Source organism: Hibiscus syriacus, unplaced genomic scaffold (assembly GCF_006381635.1).
Source record: "Hibiscus syriacus cultivar Baekdansim isolate YM2019G1 unplaced genomic scaffold, ASM638163v2 tig00111463_pilon, whole genome shotgun sequence".
NCBI lineage: Eukaryota > Viridiplantae > Streptophyta > Magnoliopsida > Malvales > Malvaceae > Hibiscus > Hibiscus syriacus.
The window spans coordinates 468,574-485,672 of record NW_024063098.1 but is presented as its reverse complement, the minus strand read 5'-3'; the positions used below and the strand labels follow the sequence as shown (position 1 = coordinate 485,672).

The 17,099-nt window shown below is 34.5% G+C and overlaps 1 protein-coding gene across 1 annotated transcript; it reads left to right on the top strand.

Annotated features, from left to right (window-relative positions):
* The first annotated feature begins 7,859 nt into the window (after positions 1-7,859).
* Positions 7,860-8,408, top strand: LOC120163550 (uncharacterized mitochondrial protein AtMg00860-like). The gene has a single exon (XM_039173462.1). The coding sequence runs from the start codon at positions 7,860-7,862 to the stop codon at positions 8,406-8,408; it is 549 nt and encodes a 182-aa protein (XP_039029393.1).
* The last annotated feature ends 8,691 nt before the right edge of the window (positions 8,409-17,099 follow it).

The following is a 17,099-nucleotide window of genomic DNA, read 5'->3' as shown; positions in this document are numbered from 1 at the left end:
GAAGGAGGTAAATGTGTGGATGTTAAATTATATAGGTTAATGATTGGCTCTTTGCTTTATCTAACTGCAAGTAGACCAGACATTATGTTTAGTGTTTGCTTATGTGCTAGATTTCAATCATGCCCTAAGGAATCACATTTACTAGTTGTTAAGAGAATCTTTAGATACCTTAGGGACACTCCTAATTTAGGGCTTTGGTATCCTAGAGACTTTAGTTTTAGCTTGCATGCCTTCACTGATGCGGATTATGGAGGATGTAAATTAGATAGAAAAAGTACCTCCGGTACTTGTCAATTCCTTGGAAATATGTTGATTTCTTGGTTTTTAAATAAACAAAATTGTGTTGCATTATCTACCAATGAAGCTGTATACATTTCAGCCGGCAGTTGTTGTGCACAAGTTTTATGGATGAAACAACAACTTTTTGACAATGCTAGTGCTATTTGTCTCACTAAAAATCCCATCCAACACTCTAGAACTAAGCATATTGAAATTAAACATCATTTCATTAGAGATTAAGTCACTAAAGAAGATGTAGTTCTAGAATTTGTTGATACTTTGCACCAATTAGGGGATATCTTTACAAAACCTTTAGACAAAGAAAGATTTTGGACACTTAGGAGAGAATTAGGTTTAACTGATATATCTTCACTTAGTGTTTAAAATGATCTTAGCTTTTTTTAAATTAGATTTGAAAATGCTTATAAAATAATTTTTTTAATGCATTTCATGCTAATAGTTAGGGGGAGTGTATGATCTTTGGTGAGAATTAATTATATGTTCAAATAATGTTTAAATATAGATTTGATTGATTGAACATGATTAATTTTCAATATATGAGTTGCCAATACCACTAGAGCTAATTAAATTAGCATTTTGAGTGTTTAAAACGGATTTTTGACATTTTTGTGCATATTGCATCGATACACTAAATAGTGCATCGATGCATCCCTTTGAATGTGCATCGATACATCATGAAGATGCATCGATGCACTCCTTGAATGTGCATCGATGCACTAGTCTATGCATCGATACATTCGTCGGGTTTTGGGTATAAAATGCTTATTTTCTTTATTTTTTTCAAAAACCCTATTCCCAAAACCTTCGTCGTTCGCCCCTCTCTCACCCTAAACTCTCAAAATTGCTTCAAAACCAACTTTTTTTTATCAGAATCTTCAAGTATTACATCTCCAAATCCTGCTAATATCATTAAATCGTGGAAAACAACATCTCATTCTCACAAATCTGAATTTTTCAAGGTATTTTTCTAAAAACCCCTATTTTATCAAATTTTAATTTTAGAACTAGTTTAGATTAGTTATAGGATGAAATTATATTGGGCATTGATTATATTATGATTCTAAACTATATTTTACAATTAATTTCGTAAAAAACACTCAATTTTTCAATTGATTTTTGAATTTTCGAAATTTAAAAGAAATCGAAAATTATTGATGTTTTTGATTTAATTGTATTGATTTCATGAAATCTATACATATTATAATATTCAAATATTATTTTATATAGTTTTCAAAATCTTGCCCATTAGGATTCGATTTAGAGAACCTTGAATTATTGCAGACTCAATTGAGTTTTGGGATTGATTATATTGCATACATGTTTTAAAACTTGCAGGTTGCCCATCCTATTCCAATTTCTTATACCATGTCAAATTATAAACACCCTAGGACCTCCTCAAGTCGTTCAAATCGTCCACTCATTCCACCTCCACCTAAAAATCCAAACGATCCAAATATGACCATTCTAAACTCTTGTTTTAATGTTCCTGGTCGTCGTAGAGAAGAATTCTTACATCGATACCATGATAACTTTGAGTCTTACAAAATTAGGGAAAAGCGTATTTCTTCCCTTCAAGCCATTCTTGGTATAGATTTCGAATATCTTCCAGTCCTTCGCTCTTGGAAGTTTGATAAACTTTGTCATCTTCAACCCATTTTCTATCACCAATTAGTCCGTATTTTTTACTCTAATGCGGTAAGTGTCCAAAACAAGCGTCAAACTGGAACTATAGGAATTAGATCCTACCTTTTAGAAATATTTGTTTATATTGACTCTGAGACTATTGCTAAACAGTTTGGACTAGATGACGATGGTTTATATAATGAGAAACAATTGTGGCATATCCCTATCTTCCTAATGCTAGTGTTAGTACTTTACGATCTCATCACGATCGATTTCTTCATTTGATGATATCTTGGTGGTTTAGACCATCCCGAGGTAGGTACTAGACTCTTCATATCAGAGATTTATGGTGGATACATTGTATTCATCATAATAGATAGATAAATTTGCAAGAAATCATTTTTAGTGAACTAGTAGATACCATAAATATCGTCCCATCCAAACATGTAGAAATTTAGTTTATGGGTGTCTACATAGTAATCTTTTTATCAAAATCAGTCTTAGAGTTTCTCTTGATATATCCATTCCTCTTCAAAACAAAATCAATCTCACTTCCTTGAAGAAATCTGATTGGAAATAGGATGAGGAAACTGGCCAATGGGTTTTTCGACCGAATAAGCAAACTCTAGGAGTCAGTTCTTCAAAAGTTCCTTTTGCACCTAACTCTTCTCATGCTCCTCCTCCGGAATCAGCTGCTTACGATGATCCAGAGCTTCAATAGCTTATAAGATATTGACGATCACGTACCAGATGATGAGCCAGCACCAGAATCAGCACAGCAAGAGGACCAAATGCCTCCATATTTTCATTCATTTATGGAGTCATTTGATCTGAGGTTTGCTTCCATAGAATCTCAACTGAATGAGATTCAACAGGAAATACGTGAATGTATGAATGCTCTCACATTTGAAGTATGAGAACATTATCCTCCTCCTGATCCTCCTATGGACGACTAGACCCTACCATGCTTTTGCTTTCGTGAATTTAGAACTTATTGTTTCAACATTTTGAATGTTTGTGGATTGTTTATGTTGTTTGGATGTTTAACTTTGAATGCTTGAACTTATATTTATATATTTGGGTTTTGAACTTATATTGGTTTATTAGATCTTTGCATCATTTAGCATATGACCAATTTTACCATGTCACATTCGTTTAATATGAATATTGAATTATGAAACTAATCGCTAACTTTTCTCTTGATTGTGATCTTAGTAGCTTACGTTATATTTACAAATATCAATTAGCTATGTTTTTAAATAATTTTCTTTAAAAACATTTTATGGGTATTTTTGATTTAACAAAAGGGGGGGAGAAGTAAGATGCATTATAGTAAGGGGGAGTAATAAAAATTGATTTCAAAAATAATTTTCATAGAAAATCTTAAATTTACTCAAATGTTTTGTTATATAAAAAGGGGGAGTAATAAAATTTGATTTCGAACAAAAAATGAGCCAAATATTCAATTTTCTAAAGAATGTACCAATGCACCATGACATGCATTGATGCACTCCTAATTAAATTAAATTTTGAATGCATTTAGTGTACCGATGTATAAGCCATGCATCGATGCACCTCAGCTATTTTTAAACATCGAATGCATTTTATGCATCAATGCACATACCATGCATCGATGCACTCCAGGCTTGTTTGAAACATTGAAAGCAATTTATGCATCGATGCACCCTTAGTGCACTGATGAACTAAGTGTTCCAACGATCAAATATTTGAATTTTACACTTGATGCATCGATGCATCTTGACTTTGCATCGATGTACCCACGCTCCCAACATATTTTATTAATTTTTTTCACACACTAACGACTCCATTTACTCCACTAATGATCCCCAACATTCATAAATTGAAGGAGTATTTAAACAAGCTTATAAGCCATTGATCAACAACAAGAAATAAGAATCAAGAGAGAATCAAAGAAAAAGCATCAAACCTCAAGTTTGAGCAATTTCAAGCCAAATTTCATTCAATATTCATCCTTGCTTTCAAGAACACTTATTGTGCTCAATTGTATTATTCTTAAGTGTTCTTTATTTGTTATAGAATTGTGCAAACATCTTTCCTTGTGAGGATTTTCTTCTAAGTTTGCAAAATTTGTATTGTTCTCTTTGGGAGAGTGTGTTCTCAAGAATTTGGGGTATAATTCTTGAGGGATTTGTAAGGTTACTCTTGTCCTCAAAAGAAAGACAAATTAGTGAATTTGTGGAAAATCCTTAGTGTGGATAGCTAAGGTAGTGGATGTAGACTTTGGTTGAGAAAGTCGAACCACTCTAAATCGCTGTGCAAATACTTTCAATTTTATGCAAAAGCTTCCACCGAAATTTTAATTGCCAATTTACCCCCCTCTTGGCTATATTTCGTCGATCTTTTAACTCAACAATTTTATTTTTTAAATGTTAATTGGTTAGCCATTAATTGAGATTTGATATTTTCTTGGACATGTTGATGTGTAGATTTGGATAAAAAAGGTACCGAACAAGTCGACATGGTATGAGATTGAACGAAAGTTAAAAAGGATTACGATTAAGACTTAGTGAGGAAAAGGTGACCACAATTTATTTATTATATATTAGACATGAGGACATCTTGTGATAAGACAACCTCAAAGGTTTCTGATTGAAACCAATTTTATTTATTTTATGCAATATTTTATGATGTTTTATAATAATTGTATTTCTGAAGTATTGTTTTTGTTTTATCAGTATGTGAATCTGTTATATGTGAACATGTACCATGTGAAATTGCTCTATGATAATATGTCTGATTTGCATGTGTTTATATGAAGAAATGACACTTGGAATAATGCTATGCGAATAACTATAAGGTTACTGCCCAAGGTATATGCTATGAGAATTAGAGGTATATTTGGCATGCGATAACTTGAGGGTTCTACGTGGTCATTCGGGACAAATTCTACACGGTCATTCGAGACAAATCTTTGTGGCACTTCGGTGTGTATTCTACGTGGCACTTCGGTGCAAATTTTATGAACAATAGTGACTACAATTATAATACACAACCTTAATGTACTCACATACCTTGAGTTCTCACTGATATGCGTTGGGCTAATAAAACAAATTGATATACATTGAGCAATGTGTAACAATTTACATGGTTTTCATGAAGTGTGTATTATTTTCGGTATGTAAGTGTTTTAAATGTTTTGTATGCTCATTATTTCCTCACTAAGTCAACGACTTAGCATTTCACACGTAGGTTCAAAGAGGTCAGAGGATTAAAGCTGGGAAGGTACATCATAGACTTGAAGAAGATCATATCAGAACAATATGAACTGTAGGTTTATTATCATTTTGTAATTTTGTTGGCATGCATCATAAAGTTTTAAATTGTAATGCCCTAATTAGTTTTGTAATCATACTATTTTACATTTATGTAAATTATCAAGTATTTATTTTCATTGTGAACTATGAATTTTAAACAATAACCTTGTTATAAGGGTTTCACCACTTAAATACCATTAAAAGTTTAAATTTTCAATGAGTTTTCAAAAAGTCAACATTTTGAAAAGTTAATATGACACCTCAGATTCATATTCGGGTCAGGTACAGGTTGGGGGTGTTATATTTATTGGTATCAAGCTAAGGTTTATCTTATTTCAAGTTTGAAACGAAGCAATTTGTGTTTTTAAAAAGTGTACATGCCAACAAAATATTAAAAATTTATGATCTGATAGGGTGATTAGTATATTGTCCTTGCTAATAGAGTTAGTGATTATATCTTAATTGATGTCAGACTACGAGGGCTCCTGAAGTGCAGCGATAGATGGACATGAGGGAAGTAGTAATTCACCTTCCCCAGTTAGGTAAGGTGAAGAGCACGTGCCTCAAGGAGTGTCTGTCCAAGATCAGGGAGTCTTTTTCAGGACATTGGATGCGATTCTGACGCGTCTCCAACCATATGCTCCCCCAGCTCCTAAGATGAATATGGAGAAGCAGTTAAAAAGTTTAGGAGCACCTGAGTTTAGGGGATAAATTGATGAAGATTCCATTTCTGCGGATCTTTGGCTCAACGATATAATGATTATGCTTGAGGGTCTTCATTATTCTGAAATAGAGAAGCTGGATGGAGTAGTCTCATTGCTACGATGTCAAGCGTGTATATGGTGGACTAATGTGTTGATGAGAGCTCTTAGAGACCAAGTAACATGGTCGTTCTTTCTAGAAGATTTCAAGAATAAGTATATCGGTGATCAGTTCATCCAAAAAATGAAACAAGAATTCATGAATTTAAAGAAAGGGAATCGCACTGTGTATGATTACGAGTGTGAGTTTAATAAGTTGAGCATATTTGCAGCTAAACTGGTCCCTATGGAAAAATACTCATGTAATTAGTTTGTGGAGGGGTTGCGCCCCATATTGAATGAATTATTGATAGCGTTGAACCTTTCTACATTCCAAGAGGTGGTAAATCAAGAGCTTTAGAGCGAGCTCATAATGAAATATATGGGTAGTAGAAGACCGAGTTAACCATGAGAGCGGATGCCTCGTCGAGTGCATCACAATCGAAGAAAAGTCAACGTTTGGGTTTTCGACCTTAGTCTAGATCTGAATTAGTTGCATCCTCAGATAAAAGATCAAACCTAATGAGAGCTAAGAAGAATCATTCTACTGAACCAAGAGCTGGAAGGCCAAGTCAATGTCAGCATTGTGGAAAAATCATAGTGTCATATGTCGAATGGTCTACAGAGCATGTTTTAAATGTGGGAATACATGACATTTTATCTGCGATTGTTCTTTAATGACCGGAGAGCCTACACAGTTTGAGAGATTTGATATGTACCTCATAGAGGTAGATGACGAGGCAGAAGAACGAATCATTATGAGTCAGCCACTCAACCTGAAATGTGCTCGACTGCTAGGGTCTACAACCTTAAGACTAATGAATTTCGCGATGATCCGAAGATCATTGCAGGTACTTTTTAATTAGTTGATAAATATGTTTTGGTTTTGATTGACTTGGGATCATCTTATTCTTATATTAGTAGTAAATTGGTGAGAGAATTGAAAATCCAATTAGAAGCCACTAGTAATGATGTTATCGTTACTAACCCGTTAAGGCATAGTGCTCGGGTGAATCAATTACGTCGAGGGTGTCCCATAAGGATTCAAGGAGTTGAATTCCCTGTTAATCTGATGGAATTACCCTTTGATGAGTTCGAGGTTATCTTGGGAATGGATTAGTTGTATCATTATCATGCCAATATCGCCTACCAATTGAAAAAAATAGTGTTGAGAAGTTCTGATGGATTAGAAGTAATAGAGGTCAGTGAAAGATTTAATCTATTTGCTAATCTGATATCGGTAATGTTAGCTAAGAAGCTATTTTTTCAAGGATATCATGCTTTCATTTCTAATGTGATTGATATTAAAACCAAGGAGATGAGATTGGACGACATTTCGACGGTCCGATAATTTCCAGATGTGTTTCCAGATGAGTTATCAAGATTACCTCTAGATAGAGAAGTTGAGTTTCAAATTGAGGTAATGCCTAGAACAACACCAATTTCGATGGCTCCTTACAGAATGGCCCCAAAAGAACTGTGTGAGTTAAAGGATCAGTTACAAGAGTTATAGGATAAGGGATTCTTTAGACCCAGTATGTCACCTTGGCGTGCAACAGTGTTTTTTGTAAAAAGTAAAGATGGTTCAATGCATCTTTGTATTGATAATCGATAGTTCAACAAAGTGACTATAAACAATAAGTATTCTTTCCCTAGAATCGAAGATTTATTTGATCAACTCAAGGGAGCTTCAGTGTTTTCCAAAATTGATTTATACTCTAGCTATCATTAATTGAAGATAAAAGAAAAGGATATTCAAAAAATGACTTTTAGGACTCAGTATGACCATTATGAATTAATAATAATGCCGTTTGGATTAACCAATGCACCTGCAACATTTATGGATCTCATGAATAGAGTATCTCAACCGTATTGCGATCAGTTCGTGGCAGTCTTCATAGACAATATTTTGGTTTATTTAAAGACAAATGAGGAGCATGATGCACACCTTAGAGTGATTCTTCAAACACTACGAGGCAAGAAGCTTTATGCTAAGTTGTCTAAGTGCAAGTTTTGGTTAACCGAAGTGGCATTCTTTGGACATGTGATATCTATAGAAGGGATTCGGGTGGATCCTCAGAGGATTAAAGCTATATTAGATTTGGAAGTTCCAAGAAATGTTTCCGAAGTACGAAGTTTCTTGGGATTGGCTGGATATTATCAAAGGTTCGTAAAGGACGTTTTGATGATTTTCTCCCATTTGACAAAGTTGTTAAAGAAATCTGTGCCATTCATTTGGACGAATAGATGCCAAGAGAGTTTTGAATCTTTAAAGGAGGTTCTAACGGATGCTACAGTGCTAGTGCAACCAGAATCGGGTAAGGATTATACAACTTATAGTGACGCTTCCCATAATGGTTTGGGATGTGTTTTAATGCAAGATAGATAAGTAGTAGACTAAGCTTCGAGATAGCTTAAGCTACATGAGAAGAACTATTCGACACACGATCTTGAGTTAGCAGCGGTGGTGTTTGCACTAGAAATTTGGTGCCACTATTTATATGGTGAGTGTTGTTAAATTTACACGGATCACAAAAGTTTAAAGAATTTGCTGACTCAAAAGGATCTTAATCTGAGACAAAGGAGATGCATCGAGCTACTTAAAGACTATGATGCAATCATATATTATTAACCCGAGAAAGCTAACATTAAAGCTGATGCGCTTAGCCGAAAGACTTTTGTAGCTTTACGTATGTTAGATGCCCGTATTATTAAAGGAAAATGTGCTCTGATGGCTGAATTATAGTTAAGACCTCTATTGTTGGAGAGACTAAAGGAGTCGCAAAGGAGAGATGATAAGTGTTTAACACTATTGATACAAGTAGAAAAAGGTGAAAGCAAAGACTTTGAAGTAAAGTCAGATGGATGTTTATATTTCAGAGACCGTGTTTATGTTCCAAATGATGAAGAATTGAAGAGAGATATACTTTTTGAAGGGTATTGTAGTCCATCGACTGTGCATCTAGGAGAAAACAAGATGTATCAAGACTTTAAAGGGTGATATTGGTGGCCAGGAATGAAAATAGCTATTACACAGTTTGTTTCAAAGTGTTTAACTTGCCAACAAGTGAAAACTGAACATCAATTACCTTCAGGACTTTTACAACCGATCTATATTCCTCAATGGAAATGGGAAAGAGTTACGATGGATTTTATAACTGGGTTACCTTTGACGCCAAACAAAAAGGACTCAATTTGGATAATTATGGATCGTTTAACAAAGACCACATATTTTATTCCTATTCAAGTGATTTTTCAATGAATAAGTATATCGAATTATACCTCAAGGAGATACTTCGACTTCATAGAGTGCTAGTTTTAATAGTATCTGATAGAGATCCAAAGTTCACTTTGAGGTTTTGGAAGTCTTTACATGGAGAATTAGGTACCTGATTGAACTTTACCACGACTTTTCGCCCATAGATAGATGGTTAATCAGAGTGGAAAATTCAGGTTCTGGATGATATGTTAAGGGCTTGTGTAATTAGTTTCCATGGATCTTTGGAAAAGTATCTAGCACTTGTAGAGTTTTCTTATAACAAAAGTTATCAATCGAGTATCAAGATGGCGCCCTATGAAGCTTTATATGGAACAAAATGACGAACACCATTAAATTGGTTTTAAATAAAAGATAGGAATGTAATGAGCCCTGATTTGATTATAGAAGTAGAAGAAAAAGTCCAGATGATTTGTATAACATTAAAGTAGTAGTAGACAAACAAAAGTCCTACGTGGATTTGAAAAAAAGGAGATTGAGTATCAGGTAGGAGATAAAGTATTTTTTAAAGTCTCTCATTGGAAGAAAATGCTTAGGTTTGGTCAAAAAGGAAAGCTCAGTCCTAGATTCATTGAACAATATGAAATTATAAAGAGAGTGGGAACCCTAGCTTATCAGTTAGGACTGCCACTAGAAATGGAGAAGATCCACAACATTTTCCATGTTTATATGCTTATAAGATATCGATCAGATTCTTCTTATATTATATCGCATGAAGAAATAGAAGTTCAGTCTCACCTGACTGGTGAGGAAGAACCAGTGCAGATCTTTGCACAATAAGTCAAACAACTAAGGAATAAGATGATTCCCTTAGTAAAAGCTCTGTGGAGAAATCACAAAGTAGAAGAGACGACATAAGAGCGTGAAGAGGATATGAGAAGACAGTTTCCTCATCTCTTTGTACAGTGAAAATTCGAGGATGAATTTTCTTTAAGGGAGAATTGTAATACCCCAAACATCAGGTCAGTGACTAAAGTCTTTCAAATTTGGTGGTTTAATTTGAATAAATTAAAAAGTTCAAGGATTGATTTTGAAAATTGTTGTCTAGGACTTGTAATCAAATATTGATAAATGGAAGGGCATTATGATATTTTAGCAGTAAATGAATTTAAAATTCGTTTTTAAAAAGATTTAAGCATGTGAGGATTAGAAAAGGGAAAAATATCTGGAAGCTTTGGTTATTTTCTCTTCTTTTTCTCTCACACCGTAAACCCCATTGCCAAGGTGAGTTATTTTAAAGTTGGTTATTCCTTTCATTTTTGGGTTGGTTTTGAATATTTGGTTAGTATAGAAGACTAAGGAAGTGTAACACCCCTAAACTGTATCTAACTCAGATACGAATCTAAGGTGTCACATTGACTTTTCGAAATAGATGTAATTAACAAATAAGAACAATTTGAAATTTGTTGATCAAAATAAAAAGGTATAAACCTTATTTAAATAAGATAATAACTTCACATTTATATTTACATAAAAGCTTTGATAATTTACATAGATACAAAATATATGAGTTTACAACATCGATCAGAGAATTTCAAATTAAGTGTATAATACATGCTAACGGTTTACAAAATTTACAAAAACCTACATTTATTGTCCTGATCTGATCTTCAAGTGGTATGCTATCCTCAACCAATAAGTCTTCCGCTTTCTTCAAACCTACGCGTGAGGAAAAATCACACACTAAGTCGAATACTTAGTGAGGCAAATACTAGAGTACTAACTTAGTAACCGAAATCTTATTTGTTTTTATTAGAACATTTTATAAAGAACTCTCATTATTTTCCATATAAAAAAGATATACTTATGTATATTATTCACTTTGTATAACTTTGTTTCAAATGCCCAATGTATACTACTGAGAACTCTAGGTATTTGAGTACATTTAGGTCATGCACTAATGTTGTCACCACAACTCGTAATTTGTATCGAAGTGCCACATAATTATCCCGAAGGACCACATAGGTTTACACCAAAGTGCCACATAGGTTTGCACTGAAGTGCCACATAATTGTCCCGAAAGACCACATAATTGTCTCAAATGACCACATAAACCCTCGACTCTTGGCATGCCAACTATACCTCTAATCCTCATACATATACCTTGGGCTACTAATCACATAATTATTGTCGATCATTATTCGAAGTGTCTCTTATTCACATAGTTACTTTCACATAGAGTCTTTTCTCATAAAGGAAATTAAATATTGTAATGTAACATAAAGGAAATTGTAAAATTTTCGATCAAAAACAATGAGGTTGGCTTATCACAAGCCTTCCGCATTTCTGTTACAAAACTGAAAGTTGCACTCACCTTTGCCTCATTGAAGTCCTAAATGACATCTTTAGCACTTTTGAATTGGTACAGAATACGTCGAGATGACCGAAAGTTGATTATATTCAACAACTACACAAAACAATCGATAATCAATACCGTACTTTGAAACACTTATACTCAATCATGATAACTTATGATGCAAGAAACACTTAATTTCCATTTCATGCCTAGAAGTATCGGTACTACGACTATAGTACCGATACTTACCTACAGGAGTATCGATGCCTCCTAACGGTACCGATACCATTCCGAGGTTCTGGAATTGTATCTTGAAAATGGTATCGATACCATACCAATGTTATTGATACTAGCAACTCAGTATCGATACCCTCTTCAATGGTATGGATACTACCCTTAGAAATACACAAATTTAACCTTGAAGTTTATGTACTATTCTAATGGTATCGATACTTCATGCTCAGAATGGCTATTTTCACTTTGAAAATAAAACAAAATCTTCTTAAATCTCTTATATTTAACACACATTAAGCCTCTAAGCTCACCCTTATACATCCAAACCAACTTGTACTCATTTACTACTCTTAATTATCCAAAATATTATGTAAACACTTTAATCTAAAAATCTTGCCAAACTTTCAAACATGTTCTTAATTATTTCCAATACTCCTACCTTATTAATTTAATCATTGACAAGTCAAATATTCAAATAAAACTCCAAAAGCTACACTATATAACAATTCATCTTAACACCCATTTTATAATTTCATCTCTAATATACTCTTATTGTTGTTGTAATCCTATATAAGCTTTCCTTAAGCTTATATAACACCCAAACTTTCATTATCAAACCAAAAATTAAAAAAAACCAACAAATTTTATCAAACTTACCTTTGAATGGAGGAGTCCACGGCAAGAAGAAGAAGAGAGAAAGAAAGGATTCCAGATAACTCCAAAACATGTGTTTATCTCCTAATAAAGGATATATTTATCCTTTAACATGAAAAGGCCATTTTTCCCTCTCCATGATTACAAAATTGCTATCATCCCTACAAGAAATTCCACCAAAAATCATTAGATTTATCAATTTCTTCTAATTCAACCATTGAGTTTAACATTTTTACATTCTGTTCACTAGTTCGATGATTGGGATGTTACAAATCTCCCCCTTAAGAAAATTCATCCTCGAATTTTCATTGCACAAAGAGGTTTGGATATTGATTCCTCATATCTTCTTCACGCTCCCACGTAACTTCTTCTACTTTATGGTTTCTCCAAAAGACCTTAACTAGTGGAATCATATTATTCCGCAACTGCTTGATATTAAACGCTAAGATTTGAACTTGTTCTTCCTCATATGTCAAATCAGATTAAACTTCTATTTCATCTGGAGTTATGATGTGTGCAGGATCTGATCGATATCACCGAAGCATATATACATGGAAGACATGTGGATCTTTTCCATCTTTGGTGGCAACGCTAATTGATAGGCTGCTGGTCCAACTCTTTTCAGAACTTTATAAGGTCCAATGAACCTAGGACTCAGTTTTCCTTTATGCCCAAAGTGAAGTACTTTCTTCCAAGGTGATACTTTTATGAATACCTTATCACCTACTTGAAATTCAATCTCCTTTCTTTTTAAAGCGGAGTATGACTTTTGTTTGTCTGATGCCACTTTTAAATTATACTGAATCACTTGAACCTTTTCCTCCATTTCTTTATTCAAGTTTGGGCCATGAACTTCCTGATCCCTTAGTTCATACCAATTAAGTGGCGTTTTGAACTTCCTTCCATATAATGCTTTATACGGTGCCATATCGATGATGGATTGATAGCTGTTATTATAGGCAAATTCCACAAGCGGCAAATACTTTTCCTAGGATCCAGTAAAATCAATCACACACGCTCGCAACATATCTTCTAGAATCTGAATTGTTCACTCTGATAGACCATCAGTCTGAGGATGAAAAGCAGTGCTAAATTCAATCGGGTACCCAAAGCTCCTTGCAAACACTTTCGAAATTTCGAAATGAATCTAGGATCCCTATAAAAACTATTGAAATTGGAACACCATGAACTCTCACTATCTTCTTAATATACAATTCTGCATCTTCTTTCATATAGAAATCCGTTCGCATAGGAATAAAATGCGCAGTCTTTGTAAGGCGATTCACAATTACCCAAATCGAATCCTTTTTGCTCAGTGATAAGGGTAAACCTATTACAAAATCTATCGTAATGCTTTCCCATTTCCACTGAGGAATTCAGATCGGTTGCAACAATCCTGGGTACTTGATGTTTAGCCTTTACTTGTTGACAATTTAAGCATTTTAATATAAATTCCGTAATATCTCTTTTCATACATGGCCACCAAAAACGCTCTTTCAAATATTGATACATCTTGTTTCCTCCTCGGTGCATCGTTAAAGAACTACAATGTGCTTCATACAAAATATCTCATTTCAACTCATATTCATTAGGAACACAAACTCGTTTTTTGAAATATAAATACATATCCAACTTTACTTCATAGTCCTTGAGTTTGCCTTTCTCTACATATTCGAACCATGCTAAACACTTATCATCCTTCCTTTGTAATTCCTTAATCCGCTCTAATAATAATGGTTTCAACATTAACTCATCCATCAATGCACCATTTTCCTTTAACATGATTCGAGTATTCAAACTACGCAAAGCGGTAAAAGTATTCCGACTAAGAGCATCTCCTACTTTGTTGGCTTTCCCGGGATAATAATCAATGATTGCATCATAGTCTTTCAGCAACTCCATCCACCTTCCTTGCCTCAAATTTAACTCCTTTTGCATCAACAAATACTTCAAACTTTTATGATTAGTGAAGATGTAGCAACGCTCACAATACAAATAGTGATGTCAAATTTTCAATGCAAAAACCACAGCTGCTAACTCCAGGTCATGCGTCGGATAATTCTTTTCATAAGTCTTAAGTTGTCTTGAAGCATAAGCAACTACCTTTCCATCTTGCATTAAAACACATCCTAAACCATTATGGGAAGCATCGCTAAAAATTGTGAAATCCTTGTTTCATTATGGTTGCACCAACACCGGAGTTTCCGTCAAAACTTTCTTCAATGCTTCAAAATTATTCTGACAATTAGAAGTCCACTAAAATTGCACATATTTTCTTAATAATTTGGTTAAAGGAAGAGATATCATCGAAAAGTTTTTGAAAAACCTTTGAAAATATCCTGCAAGACTCAAGAAACTTCAAACTTCCGACACATTCTTCGGGATCTCCCACTCTAACTCAACTTTAACTTTCTGATGATCTACATGAATTCCTTCAACATAAACCACATGTCCAAGGAATGCACTTTTGTTAGCCAGAACTCACACTTAGAAAATTTTGCATAAAGCTTCATATCTTGCAACGTTTGAAAAACCACACGAAGATGGACATCATGTTCTTCCTTTGACTTTGAATACACCAAGATGTCATCAATAAAGACAACCACAAATTGATCAAGGTACAGTTGGAAAACTCTATTCATCAGGTCCATAAATGCTGCAAGTGCATTAGTTAACCCAAATGATATTACTACAAATTCGTAATGACCATACCGAGTCCTAAACACCATTTTTGGAACATATTTTTCTTGTATCCTCAACTGATGATACCCTGAGCATAAATCAATCTTTGAAAACACTGCAACTCCCTTGAGTTGATAAAAAGTCGTCGATCCTTGGAAGATGATACTTGTTCTTTGTGGTCACCTTGTTAAGCTGACGATAATCAATACGAAGGCGCATCAAACTGTCTTTCTTTTTTACGAATAACACTGGAGTACCCCAAGGTGACACACTGGGTCTAATAAATCCTTTATCTAAAAGCTCCTACAACTGAACTTTTAACTCTTTCAATTCTTTTGGGGCCATCCTGTAAGGAACCATAGAAATTGGTGTTAATTCTGACATCACTTCAATCTGAAACTCAACCTCCCTATCTGGAGGTAAACCAGGTAATTCTTCCAGAAATACTTCTGGAAACTCTTTGACTGTCGGAATATCTTTAAGCTTCTTTTCTTTGGCTCTCGTATCAATTGCATTAGCAATATACGTTTAGCATCCTTGCGGTAATAACTTTTGAGTCGACATCAATGATATCACATTAATAAAGGAATTTATTCTTTCGCTAACCACACTAACCTCCAATCCATCCAGATTTATTAACATAAATTACTTAAGTCGGCAGTCCACGTTAGCATGATAATGGTACAACCAATCCATCCCTAAAATAACCTCAAACTTGTCAAAGGGTAATTTCATTAGATTAACAGGGAATTCAATTCCCTGAATCCATATGGGACACCCTCGACATATTTGTTTAACCTGAACACTATATCCTAATGGATTAGTCACAATCACCTCACTACGAACAGGTTTTAACGGAATTCTCATATCTTTAACCAGTTTACTACTAACATAGGAATAATTCGATCCCAGATCAATCAAAACTAAAACAGATTTACCAATTATCTGAAAAGTACCTGTAATGATTTCAGGATCATTACAATCTTCGCTGGTCTTCAATTGTACACCTTAGTGGTAGAGCGTACTTCAGGCTGAGCGGTCGATTCAGACTGATTCTTTCCTCTACCTCTACCTCTTCTTCACATAGGTTCAGCCGTGGATCTTTCAGTTTGGGCTGATTATCCCGTCATCAATGGGCAGTCTCAAATAAAATATCCTTCCTCCCCACACTTAAAACAAGCTCCAGAGACCCTTCGGCAAAAATCCACTATGGTTCTTCCCACAGTGCTGACATTGTTTTGACTTGTCCACTCCGGATTCCATTGAATAATTTTTTCTTGCTCTTCTCGATTTGATCCTATACCAGAGGATGTTGTGTATTCTGCTCTAGTCTAAGGTCGAGAACTCCAACCTCTACTCTTCTTTGATTGAGAAGCACTATACGAAGAACTACCTCTCTTATTCCACTATGATCTTTGCTCCACAAAACTCTCATTTTGAGCTCACTCTAGGGATTTAGCTCTATTCACAACCTCTTAAAAGTAAGAGAGGTTAAGTGTCAACACAACTCTTTCAGTCTAGGGCGTAAACCTTCCACAAACCAATCACAAGATTCCTTCTCTATAGGGACCAACTTTGCAGTAAATTGACTCAACTTGTTGAATTCGCACTCAAACTCATACATCGTGCAATTCACTTGTTTTAAACTCATAAGTTCTTTCTTTATCTGCTTGATGATTTGACCCCCTATATATTTTTTTCTTAAACTCCTCCAGAAAGAAGGGCCAAGTCACCTGATCCCTTGTAACTTGCATAGTCACCTTAGACCACCAAATTCTAGCTTGACCCCTCAATAAAGAAACTACATCGTCCAAATTCTCCATTTCAGAATAATGGAGATTCTCTAGCATAATCTTTAGGTCATTGGCCAAATATCGATAGCAACTGGACCTTTTTTAGTTTATCCCCTAAATTATGGTGCTTCAACATCTTCAAGA